At 46.9% G+C, this 13,140-nt stretch overlaps 1 protein-coding gene across 10 annotated transcripts in view; it reads right to left on the bottom strand.

Annotated features, from left to right (window-relative positions):
• The window catches only part of LOC118930278 (TBC1 domain family member 14), a 220,129-nt gene that overhangs the window by 77,681 nt on the left and 129,308 nt on the right, over positions 1-13,140 (bottom strand). For 9 of the 10 annotated variants that reach the window (XR_005031980.2, XM_057501986.1, XM_057501984.1 and 6 more), the window contains one exon: positions 12,009-12,747. Coding sequence is in view for 9 of the 10 variants with exons in the window: in XM_057501986.1 (XP_057357969.1) it covers positions 12,009-12,747 (739 nt within the window). In the remaining variant the exon portion in view is untranslated. Of the gene's footprint in view, positions 1-4,675; positions 4,906-12,008; positions 12,748-13,140 lie in introns of those variants that run through there. The other variant, XM_036921371.2, reaches the window with a different exon arrangement.

The raw sequence follows: 13,140 nt of genomic DNA, 5'->3' as shown, positions 1-13,140 counted from the left end.
GCAGCGCAAAGCAGGCCCCGCCCACGTGGATTAAAACAAACCACTCTTATATGTGGTTCCAGGAATGAGTTCCCCCTGTACAGGTGGACAGAACAACATTCTGCCAATGTTCCAGGACCAATCAGAAGCATCAGCAGGACATTAGTTGGGGATCAGAGATGACTAAGACCAGGCTCTATCCTTGAGGGGCTCACAGTAAGAGCAAGACACAGAAAACAAAACAAGGCCAAAGGAGATTAGAGAGAGGCTGCAAGGGAGCAGGAACCAAGAGTGCCATGCCAGCAGGAGCTGCCTCTACCCTGGGGATGTCAGAAGGCTGCCCAGAAGAGGCGTCAGCGGTGCTGGGCCTTTAAGACATGCAGAAAGCAGCCGACGGGACACGGCATGGGGAAGGGATCTCGGGCAAGGCAGGGAGGGTAAGGCAGCAACTCTGGGTTCACAGCCAGTCCCAGGAGCCAGAGCAAGGGCCCAGGAGGAGGAGGGAGACCAAAGCTAGCTCTGTCTCCTGTAGACCATGGGACCCAGAAGGACAGATCCTTCCAAATGTCAACAACAGTGACCTGAGGCCAGAGCTAGGATGGATTCTAACTGTTCGCCAGCCCTCATTGAGAGCATCTTCATTCATAAAACAGAAGCTGGGTTTTCACTGCCAGTAAGTCACACCAAGGACAGAGGGCTGCTGGGGGTTCATGATCACCACCTTGGGAGAGGGCAGATTAGAGCAGGCCGGGGGTCAGGCCGGGGGTCAGGACAGCGATCAGGAAGCAGGAAGGACTTCTGGGATTCTGTCCTGGGAAATCATCTGAAATGCAGAAAACACACACTGACGTGCCCACAGGTAATTTTATCATCAAAAAGCAGGAATAAAAACCATTTCCTTATTGTTGGACAAGTCAATCATTCACAGGATGGAATATCACAAAGACATTACTAAGTATATGAGTAACTTTTAATTATGTGGGGAAATGTTTTCTGTAATTAAAAAGGCAGGATACCAAGCTATACAAGTGGCATGGATTTTTATGTTCAAAATTCATACAAAGTCTATAGGGAAATACAGTAAGAAGGAGAAACTGTAGTAGGTATAAAAGTGCAAAAGGTAACAACAATAAAAACATAAAATGCCAAAATTTTCCTGTACTTTTTTAAACAAAGGAAGTTCTAAGAAAACCTAAGCGAAGAGGGCTGATCATTCAAAAAAAGAAAAGCCTCTCAGAAGAATGTGCTGGCTGCGTAGACGTGGCAGCTGCGGATGCCAAGTGTGCAGTCTGCAACCTACAGGCTGTGTGAGCTGCTACCAAAGCTAGCTGCTGGCGAGGGTCTTCTCCCAATAATGTCTGGAATGATATATACTCAAAGAGGAAAATATTTAGATTTAAAAATCTAGGTATACCAGATCTCTTTATTACTTTTTGAAGATTTATATTCCACCCCTCATTCACTCAAGATCCCTTACTGCACATCTAAGCACCTGCACAGGCTAGGAAGACAAAGACAGGGCCCCTGCCTTGAAGAAGCTCATGGTCAAGATAGGGTGGGAAGGGTGCCAGTGCTTTCTCAAAAGAAGTCCAGGCACTACGGGATCCAAATAAGGGCTTGGGGGAATCAGAAGGCTTCTGAGAAGAGGTGTCTCTTACGCTGAATCCTGAAGAACAAACAGGAGTTCGCCAACTGGAGGGAGCAGAAGGACAAAGATGTAGAGATAACACATGGCTGGTGGGCAGGAGTCTAGTAACAAGTTCAGGTTTTTTGGCTATAGCACAGAATGAGAGCTGGAGGCCTGAGAGGTAAGGCAGGGGATCCACAATGTTCCTTGGGCCATGCCAAGTAGTTTGGAGTTTATTCTGCAGGTGGTGAGAACTACGAGTTAGTCAAGACAATGACAAAGCATTCAACTCATCGAGTCCAGGCATTTAATTGTCATAAGGAAGGAGAGAGGGGAAGGCAGATCAACAAAAATGATCCCGGAAAATGACTGAGGCCCCTAGTATTGGCCAACCCCGCTTCCGCTTTGTCCTGGGCACTGGGCCTGTGTCCTGTGTCCCAGCCTTCGGCCCAGGCAGGTGTTGCCACATGACTGGGTTCCAAATAAACTGGAAGCACTGGGATGTATGCCTGGCCCAGAAAATCCCTCCACCCAGCTCTTTCCCCTTCTTTGGCTGGATGCAGAGGAGCCCAGAGACCTCATGTTGAACTCAACAGAGCCACAAGACAGAAAGAACTTGGCAGAGGATGAGCTAGCCGTAAACTGCCAATGTGCCTGAGCCATTACCCAGCCTTCAACTTTGTCACAGCAGCTAGGACTCACCTGAGTAAATATATACTCATATGTTTGCCCCATGAATTTTGACCACCACTCAATTTCTTCTGCTCTAAAAATAAGTACAGTCCATCTTACTACACTGACAGACAGTGACTACAATGCAGCAGGGGTGGGGGGTGCGGGGCTTGATAATATGGGTGACTGTTGAAACCACAATGTCGCTCATATGAAACCTTCATAAGATTGTATATCAATGATATCTTAATTTTAAAAAACCTGCTTTCACAGGTACTTCTAAAAGGAATGAAATCTGTTGAAGGATGAGGACTTAGCAGGTGCTAGAGCAAGGGCTGCCCCGGGAGATTCTTCCTCACCTCACTGGCTCTCGCCCTTGCCTTCCTCCTCAGGCCGGGCTCACTTCCACCTCCATGGGATGTGGAAGGCTGGGGGGTGGGGGGGCACTTTTCCCCATCTCCACCCTGGCAGGAAATTATTATAGCACCCTAGTCTGAAGCCTAAAGGACATTAGGACTTAACTCCAAACCCTCTGTACACAGACATGGGGCTTCAAAGCCTCTGCAGAAGCAAAGGGAAATCAATGAGAAAGCTGGACCCTCGGGGCCCAGAACAGCTGCCCAGCGAACTTGGGTGACTCCTCATTCTTCCACACACAGAGCTTTACAGGAGTCCTGAGATGAACCACAATTACTCACAATAAAGAATCAGCAAAACTGGAATCGAAACAACTCTGGAGTTACAAACTCAGCTCACGAACATCGACAGGACTGGCTGTCGTGACATGGCAATCTAGTAAGAAGTGTGTGCAGACGAAAAATACAGCAGGCATGAAAGAACTCCGTGTCAGCTATACCAAATATTTAGTGTTCTAAAAACAAAATTAATAGGTAAACATTTTGGAATGTTTCTAAACTAGGCACTATTCAAGGTAGAAAATAGAGCAAGAGTTTTCAATGTGTTATTGCACTAACATTTCTTAAGTAGAACAGATTTTATGCCCACCTGAGCAAAGGGAAGGTAATTTACAAGAAGTAGCTGGTGGCTGGAAAACCTCTGCAGGAATGGGTCCACCTGTGGGTTTCTCAAAACTCCACAAACTCCTATACTCCCATAAAGAGCCCAGCACTTCATACTGAATCACCCCTCCAGGCTGAGCATAACCTCACCAAGGGCAGAATGAAGGATAAGGTACCTAAACACAGAAATTAGAGAGTTTCCATAAAGACACAGTGTCTGATAGTACCATACACGGAGGGCATTCCCTAAACTCAGGAAGACCAATGAATCAAGCAAAGAACAAATCCATTCTCCATTTCTCCCACGTCCCAGAACTACTTTGCATATAGTCATGAAATTTCTAAGGACATCAACCCCTTCCAGAAGAGAAGCCAGGGCAAAAACACTGCAGAGAAATCAGCATGGCCTTCCAGGTTTATCAGGAACATGATCTGACTATTGAACAAGACATAAAAATAGACGTGCAGGCTCAAGTTCCTTCTTGGTTCAGTTCATGACACTCCTGAACGTTACTGACGCTATAACACTCCACAGTGAAAGGGCCTGCCCTCCCCACCAGGAACAAAAGAATTTCAATGTCAGCACCCAACAAAAAGTGGCTGCACTTAAAAGGTTTCTTTCCTAAGATACACAGCTTCCTAACACACCCAAGGTTAGGAAAACACATCACCCAAATACAGCTGGGATACAGAAACTTTTCTGTTCCCTGAAGTTCAACATCTAGTAGAGAATTGGCTTTAATCAAGCAATTAGTAACAGAAAAGAAATCGCATTCACCCTTCAAGACTGATTAAATCCTTTGTTTCTGTTTTCCCTTTTCACTGCTCCCATCCTGGGCAAGCTGGCCCTTACTAGCACTCATTCATTCATTCAATAAGCAGGGAGAAGAGATCCCTAGCGAAATCTAGCGAGAGCGCAGCGCAACCACTGCACCCAGCACTTCACACGCACACGGCCTCTTTATTGAAGTTTCTGAGATGCGGAAACCAAGGTTCAGAAAACAAAGCAACTTGGCCAGCCACCAAGCTGAAAGGCGGGACAGATAAATGTACATCTCAGGCTCTGCAGCGGGATTCTGAATCCCCACCAGTTCTCTGTCTCCACGCCAGACAGCACACCTCTCTACCTGCACTGTGTGAACATCCCTGGGCGCTGAAACGTGCCCAAGAGCTCACGGCTGTGTTAAACAGGACCTCACATGAGATTCACAACCCAGTGCAAGGCGGCAACCACCCCAACCCAGAGGAGAAGGCAGGTCGGCCCTCCCCACAGGACTGCCTTACTAGCAGGCCCCCTCGCTCCATTTCCCTCTCCTCCCCCAGGGTCCCAGTGGAAGGTCCTTCTGCAGGCTTCCCTTGGCTTCAAACACTTCCTCACTGATTCACGTCTTTCACAGCCATTGTGTGCTGCTTTTATATGAGAACAGTGGTTGAAAATAAAATCACAAATGTCATCTAGACTATCTAGACCAGCGCTGAACAAAACTCCCACAAGGTCAGAAAAGCGCAACACACAATGGCCTCTAGCACTAATTGGCCCATCTTCATGCCTTCTTGCTTCCCGGGTCGCCAGCACCTGGAGCTCAACCCGTTGTTGCTCAGATTGCTCCTTTCCTTTTGGAGCTCTGTGAGGGAGGCACCCTCAGCTCATTTAGCAAACAAAGACACTAAGCCCCAGAGAGGTGGGTGCTGGCAGGACACCACGCCGGGCAAACAGCTAGGTCAACACAACACCAACCAGTGCTCCGTCCCAGAGATCACAGGGGTGCACGTACATGCCCACACACACACATCAGGAGCTCAGACGTACAGCAGGTGACCTAACAACAGGTCAGGTTACCAGAAACATTTTAGCAAGCAGATTCTGTAGAAAACTCATAGTTACAAACAGCAGTAGACGCACAGACACTGAGAAGTGATTAGTGGTTACCAAGGGGGAGGGATTGGGGCAAGTTGAGGGGGAGGGGGATAAAGGGGCACAATAATTCATGATCACAATATAAGCTGGTCATAGGGACAGTAGTACAACATGGAGAATATAGTCAAAGATTCTCTAACATCTTTCTACGTTGACAGTGACTGCACTAGAGGGGGTGAGGACTCAGTAACACGGGTAACTGCTGAACCACAGTGCTGTACATTTGAGACCAACATAAGACTGTCTATCAAGGGCACTCCAATTAAAAAAAAAAAAGTCAGTTACAATATTACACCTCAATTCACTATGCTAATTCTAAAATGGTCAAAGCAATAGAAAACCACAGTCAAGCAAAATACATATATATATATATATATATATATACATATATATATATATATATATGGAATAGCCATTAACATGCCTGCCATGTGTCTAGTGCTTCATACCCATGTACATTTCTTCCCCATTTAATCCCAGCAGTGCTTTCAAATGCTAACTTACTTGTTCCCAAAATCCTGTATCACCTTTGTATTCCTTGCAAGCTAATTAGCCACCCCTTGCCTCAGTTTCCTCACCTGTAAATAAGAATTATTTACAGTACTTACCCAAATACATAGCTTCAAGTGCAGGATAGAGAAACCACTCTAGGAATTTTAAGCAGAAAGGGATTTAACTCAAGGAATTAGATGATCGCAAAATCGTTGTAAGGGCAGAAGTAGTCGGCTGTAAACCAGGCCCCAGGAATGGCTCCCTGAACAATACAGAACTGACACACCATGGGGGCTGCTACAGCTGAGCTGCCCCTGCAACTACAGGATCCAACATGCACCAGGATAGGGAAGCCGCCCCTCGCCTCTCCACACCTCCTCCACCACAGCTGCTCGGAGCTCTGCAGGAGAGCCACTCATCTCTGTGACATCACTGAACAGCAGGCAACAGCCAAAAGGGGGAGAAAAATGGTTTCCAGTTAACTTTTGCCTCAAATCCCTCGTAAACGGGGAAATCTAATGGTCACAATTCACATGGAGAACCCTAGCTACAAGAGACTGAGAAATGCGCATGTTTAACTCCTCAGCCCCACAGCACAGAAAGGCACCCTAGAAAGAAGGTGGTCTGGAGGAGGGATGTACCACTCCACACTCTCTCATGTGGCTGCTGCAGATTAAACAAGGCAACCACGTAAAAGGGCTGAGAATGGCGCTCGGCATGCACTGGACACTGCCTGTGCCCAGGACTCTGGCTGTCACAAGTCTCTGATGGCATCCACCCGGCTGGTGGGCTAACTCGCCTTCCCGAGCTGTTCCCCTGCCCCAGTCTTCACTTGGCAAGTTCCTTCTCAGCCTCTGAATGCACTTCAAGCATCTCTCTTCAGCATGGGATACTCAGCTCATGGCTTCCAAGAGCTTCAGACAGAGATACAGGGAGGAAGACAGCAGGAGTCAGAGCCAGTGCAGATGAGCCGCCCTAAACCCTGGCTTCACAGCAAAAGCCCTGTCTCCTGGGAAAAGAAGCGTGTTACCGAATTCCTCTCCTATGTGCTGTCTGGGTTTCTAAATAAACACTGTTAAACCACACTGGGCTCACAGGCCCGCTCCTCTATACAGGATGGAGCTCCTGCTCAAATTCCATGACATTAGTAAATGTCCTCCAAGGAAATAATTAAATGCTAACATTTCCTACCGCTAGCTCAGTGGTTCTCAAAGGCTGGGTGGGTTTGTCCACTCCACACCTGAGGACATTGGACGGCGCCTGAGGGCATTTTTGGTTGTTACAACTAGAGCAGCTACTGGCATCTAGTGGGCAGCGGCCGGGGATGCTACTCCACAGCCTTCAGTGCACAGGAAGCTCCCACAACAAACATTCACGCAGCCCAAAATGTCAACAGTAGAGAAATCCTGATCTAACTTTTCTAATAATGGATAGACTGAAATAAGCACAATATTAGGATAAGAACTAGAGAAAGCTTTAGAAAACATTTTTCAGAAATGATAAAATTTATGTTAGAGTCATAGATAGCTACCACTTCCATAGTACCAGGAAGCGTGCTAAATGCTTTGCCTCTTTGATCTCTAACCTTGCAGTTTTGTGCCCCATTTAAGGCTCAGAGAGATGAAGTAATTTGCCCAAGGTCACACAGCTATTAAGGAGGATATCACAGCCAGCCCCACTTCTGAACCAGCACTCCTGACCTGGGCGCCCCACACACACTCTCATCCCCGTGGTGCCCTCATGCCCACCCCGCCCACAGTGTCTGCTCTGTCTCCCCTACCAGCTGTAAGCTCCTGAAAGGCAGCGACTATCTCTAAGCTCAGAGTGGAGTCTGCATGGCGATGATCATTATAGCTTTGAGGAAGAAGGAACCAACTGAGCAAAGGGGAGCCGGAAACCTGCACTTCCCCAGGGCCATGGCCAGGCCCAGCCTGTCACCCCTCTGCTGCTCCTCTCCAGGCTGCCCTCACCGAGCAGTCAGGGGTACCAACAGATCTGGCCCTCAGGCCACAAGTTCCCTGACCTTCCCCACCCCTTCCTCTGAGCCCCATCCTCCTAGAAGAGCCTTCCACAATACCACTCACACTTCTTTCTACAACCTAAGAGATTGTCTCAGTGAGGACGAGGAGAACACCCAGTCACTAGGGTAAAGGAAGTCACTGGGCTCAATGGGATAAAGTGGAGACAAAGGATGATTCAGAAGCCTGGGCTGGAGACCCCAAAGGACCAGCTCTAGCCCCCACTCTGCCCTCCACAAAACTCACACAGTCCTCTGAGTGCCTACTGTGTACTGTGTCTCTCTCTGCAACTCTCCTGTAAATTTACTCACCTGTAAAATGTTTAGTGGGTTCCAAACATTTCAACAGAGAACACTTTTCTCCCCTCAAAGAATTCTTGATTGAAACTCTTTTCTAACACTTTAAAACTTCACAACAAAAAACTCACTACATTTGGCCCATGATATCAATATTTTGATTGATTTGTCACTATTATTCCACCTGCTTCCCAATGGCACTTAATAATGGCTTACAAGAATAATGTCACACCTCTTCAACAACTGGTGCTGGGAAAACTGGACAGCTATGTGCAAGAGAATTAAACTGGATTATTGTCTAACTTCATATACAAAAGTAAACTCGAAATGAATCAAAGACCTGAATGTAAGTCATGAAACCATAGAACTCTTAGAAGAAAACACAGGCAAAAATGTCTTGAATATAAGCATGAGAAATTTTTCCGTGTACCCATCTCCTCAGGCATGGGAAACAAAAAATGAACAAGTGGAACTACATCAAACTAAAATGTTTCTGTACAGCAAAGGACACCATCAGTAGAACAAAAAGGCATCCTACAGTATGGGACAGTATATTCATAAATGACAGATCTGATAAGGGGTTGACATCCAAAATATATAAAGAGCTCACGCACCCAAAACAAACAAAAAGCAAATAATCCAATTAAAAAATGGGCAGAGGACCTGAACAGACACTTCTCCAAAGAAATACAAACAGCCAAAAGGCACATAAAAAGATGCTCCACATCACCAATCATCAGGGAAATACAAATTAAAACCACAATGAGATCTCACCTCACACCAGTTAGGATGGCCAACATCCACAAGACAAGAAACAACAAATGTTGGCAAGGATGTGGAGAAAGCGGAATCCTCCTACACTGCTGGTGGGAATGTAAATTGGTGCAACCATTGTGGAAAGCAATATGGAAAAAAACTAAAAATAGAAATACCATTTGACCCGGGAATTCCACTCCTAGGAATTTACCCAAAGAAAACAAAATCCCTGATTCGAAACGACATATGCACCCCTATGTTTATTGCAGCACTATTTACAATAGCCAAGATATGGAAACAACCTAAATGTAGATCCATAGATGAATGGATAAAGAAGAGATGGTACATATACACAATGGAGTATTATTCAGCTATAAAAAGAAAATAAATTCTCCCATTTACAGCATGGATGTATCTAGAGGGTACTTATGCTCAGTGAAATAAGCCAGGTGGAGAAAGACAAATACCATATGATTTCACTTATTTGTAGAGTATAGAAACAAAGCAAAACAGAAGGAACAAAATAGCAGTAGACTCATGGCCACCGAGAAGGAACTAGTGGATACCAAGGGGAAGAGGATAAAGGGGCACGAAAATTCTCAATTACAATGTAAGTTGGTCACAGGGATGGTAGTGCAGCACAAGAATACAGTTAATAATTCTGTAACGTCTTACCAGGTTGCTTGATGGCAACCGCACTGGAGGGGATGGGGATTTAATAACTTGGGTAACTGTGGAACCACTGTGCTGTATATTTGAAACCAACATAAGATTGTCTATTACCGATACTTCAATAAAAAGAAAAAGGTCATTAAGACACGAAAAAAGAAAAAAATTAATAATAATAATAATAATGTCACAGCCATCAAAACTAGGGTATAGACAAGAAACAAGGAATAAAACCAAGAGGAGACATTTGATTTCTGTGGCACAAAGCTGTGAAAGCTCTCCTAGAAATAGCAGCTTTATCATACTGTATGATCTCTTGTATGCGAATCTGAAAAACAAAACAAAACAAATAGAACAGACTCGTAGACACAGAGAGCAGCCCGGTGTTGTCAGAGGGGAGGGGAATGGCAAAATAAAGGAAGGGGAAGGGAAGAAGTAGAAGCTTCCAGTTGTAAGTATGACACGAGGAGGCAATGTACAGCATAGGGAATACAGCCAGTGATACCCTAACAACTTTGCATGGGGACATATGGCAGCTAGACTTACTATGCTGACCACTTAGCAATGTATGTGTACAAACGTTGAATCACTATGTTGCACAACTGAAACTAATATTGTATGTCGACTACACCTTAATTTAAAAGGAAAAGAAGTAGCTTTAGAAATGATTTATAGTAATGGATGACATTTCCTTTCAAAGGGGAAGACACTCCAACACATAGAGTAAGACAAAGGCAGCCGATGAAGCAAGATGAGGTCATGATAATCACAACAAGCAACTGACCCTTCAAAGCTGACTGTCTCTGGGTCTGAACCCGCTCTGTCCCCACGACCACCATATGAAGTAGGTCCCATTTCCCCACTTTGCAGATGAGTGGGCAGAGACAGAAAGCACAGAGACAACGGGGACAAGGACGTTAGAGAGTACCCAAACCACATGACAGGCATTGTGCCAGGCCCTGACAAATGCTTTTAGAGAAGAGAAAACTAACCCAGAGGTTTAGTAACTTGTTCAAGGTCACACAGCTAGGACGTAGGAGCAGATCTGTTGAATTCCAAAGCTAAGCTTTCCTCTGTGCTGGTGGTTCCCAGCCACCCTCATTCCAAACCAGTTTCCCAAATTTGCCAAGAACCCCAGGTGATTCTGAAAACCTGTTTGCCAGGCCTTTTCCCTAAGATTCTGGTTCTAGAGTTCTGGAATGGATCCTGAGAAGCCACATTTAAAAGGACCCAGGTGGTATTTATAAACAGGAAAATTTGGAAACACTGACACAAATCTGACTGCAACACTAGTTTCGGGCTGGGGCCCTAGAAGGGATAGTGACAGTCTCCCCAAAACTTCCTTGGTTCCTCCTGCCGAAGGCAATTGTGGACTTACCGAGTTCTGGCCCCAGGGACTCCACTCATGGTAGCACAACCCCCGTGTGTTGGTGCGCCAGGGAGAGAAGGCGCCCCAAAAACCAAAGCCTGTGTCGGAAACCTTCCCCCTCAGGGCTGGTCTCAGACTCATCTGAGATGGTCTCCACCTTCAGCTGACAAAGCAATGGGACAGCAGTGAGTGAGTGTAGTACAGAAGTCCCAAGTGACTCCAGCCAGCACATCACAGTCTCCAAGGGACACCTGGTTCCACAAAGCCCAACAAGGGCTTTGCTACAGGCGCACACAATTGCGGCAGTCAGGGTCAACCACAGAAATGCTCCTACCTGCCCAGCCCTGGGCCCCCAGCATGGGAAGCGCAGATGTGAAGCAGATCACCATCCTCTTACACACTCTCTCCACAGCCTCTGTGCCCTTCCTCATAGCACCCCAGTTTGGGAGTTCCACCCGTTTGGAAGTCATCTGCTTAAGGGATTGACTGATGGGTCCACTGCCACCACCCCTAGCCTGGAAGCCCACCCAAAGCCATCACCTGTGGCCATTTCTATTGCCGTGTTACTCCATGTCACCTGATGCACAGAGCCAAGGACACAAACACTAGCTGAACAAAACCAGGGAAGTGCAGGTAAGAGGCAGGTGCTGTGTCCCCACACGGCTTGAGGTGAGACAGAGAGACCCCAGCAGCCCCGGCTTGGCACCTGGGTGAAGAGGCACCAGGGGAAGTGGGCTGCCAGGCCTGGCCCTGACATCTGTGGGACGCATGTGGCTGTGGCGCAGCAACAACACCCACCCCAGCCACAGGGCCAGGGCCAGAACATGAGCACAAAAACCCAGCGAGGCAGGAGTACAGGGCACCCAGAAATGCCAGCACAGGTGTCACCTTCATCAGCACCCTCTGCTTAGCCCAAAAAACTCAAGTTACTAGTGTAAAGAGCCCTTCAGAAGATAAGGCTGACAAAGTAAGGTTGCTGATTTGGGAACACTGACCCTTACGGGTCAATCTCAGCCACAACAGGTCAGAAGCAGGGAAGGGACAACATCCGGGCTATTGGGAAAGACACGGTTACTTATGCAACACAGCGCCTGTTCAACAGGACAGGAAACATACAACACAGTTTAGACAAGAACAACAATGCAACCGGTCTGAATTAAACCTAACTTCCCAGGAGACAAAGCCGGCATTACCTGGTAAAGAAGTTACTAAAAGGGCCCAATATTTTCAATTTACTCCCCTCCTCAGTTCCATCAACAAGGCCCTGCTGGCACAGGTCCCGGGTTTCCTTGACGGAGCTCAAGGTGACGTCAGTAAACTGTGGGTCGTCGTCATTCTCGAGGGTCACAATGGCACTGGAGCTGCTCGTGACCACAAGATCCAAGATGTCCTCATTACTGATGGACAGTGCAGTGGACAGCTCTGTGCTGAGACTGGACACACTGCAGATGGAGACATCATCGCTGCGGTTCAGGGCTGTGGAGGTGGGGCTGTAGAGCCTCACCGAGTCATAGCCTGTCCTGGGAAACGTGGAGGACTTCCGCACGCTCTGCTCCCGCTCAGGGCTCGTGGGAGCTGGGGGCGCGTAGGATGGCAGTGGGCACGCGCTCTGGCAGGCCCGCTCAGGGACTATCTCCGACTCAGACTGTTTCCTCTTCACGTGGACCACACTGCAGGGGACAGGTTCCGGGTTACCGATCTCTAGGGTAGGAATGCCCGAGTCCACTGACTCGAGGCTGTGCCGAGCTTCTAAAGCACCAAGTTTCAGCTTGGGCCCATCCTCAGGCGACAAGAGGGGTCTGGGTGCCTTGAGATTCAGATGTTGTAGGTTCTGAATGTGGCTTCCTGGCCGACAGTCCAGAATGCCCATCAAGGCTATGCCATTTGTAGAGGTGGAAAGATTTCCATCAGTCATCTTGGTCCAAGGAAACACTAGAAAAACCACAAAAATGTAAGTTTACACTGTAGACATAAAAGTCAAATGTACCACTGCTCTGCTGCACAGCTCGATGTTCTCAGGCCCCTTTTAAAGGAAGAATCTTTGAAAAGAGTCCTGCATACCCAAGTTTTAATTCAGGACCACAAGCTAGTTTTAGCATATATTATCATGATATAAAATGACAGGAGGATTACTAAGACCAATGCCTTTTCTTTGATGACAGATGATTTCACTGGTACGCTGCATCATTTTCCTATATAAACCCAACTGTGCACATATCATCTAAGATGTCCAGTTTTGGTTTCTTTCAAGTGAAACAGCATCTTGAATACACCTGTAAAACAATCTGAATACACATATCTTTAGATTTCTACTAAGTTTCCCTT

The sequence above is a fragment of the Manis pentadactyla genome, chromosome 5 (genome assembly GCF_030020395.1).
Source record: "Manis pentadactyla isolate mManPen7 chromosome 5, mManPen7.hap1, whole genome shotgun sequence".
Taxonomy (NCBI): Eukaryota; Metazoa; Chordata; class Mammalia; order Pholidota; family Manidae; genus Manis; species Manis pentadactyla.
The sequence above is the reverse complement of the archived record's forward strand: the minus strand, read 5'-3'. Positions and strand labels throughout refer to the sequence as shown.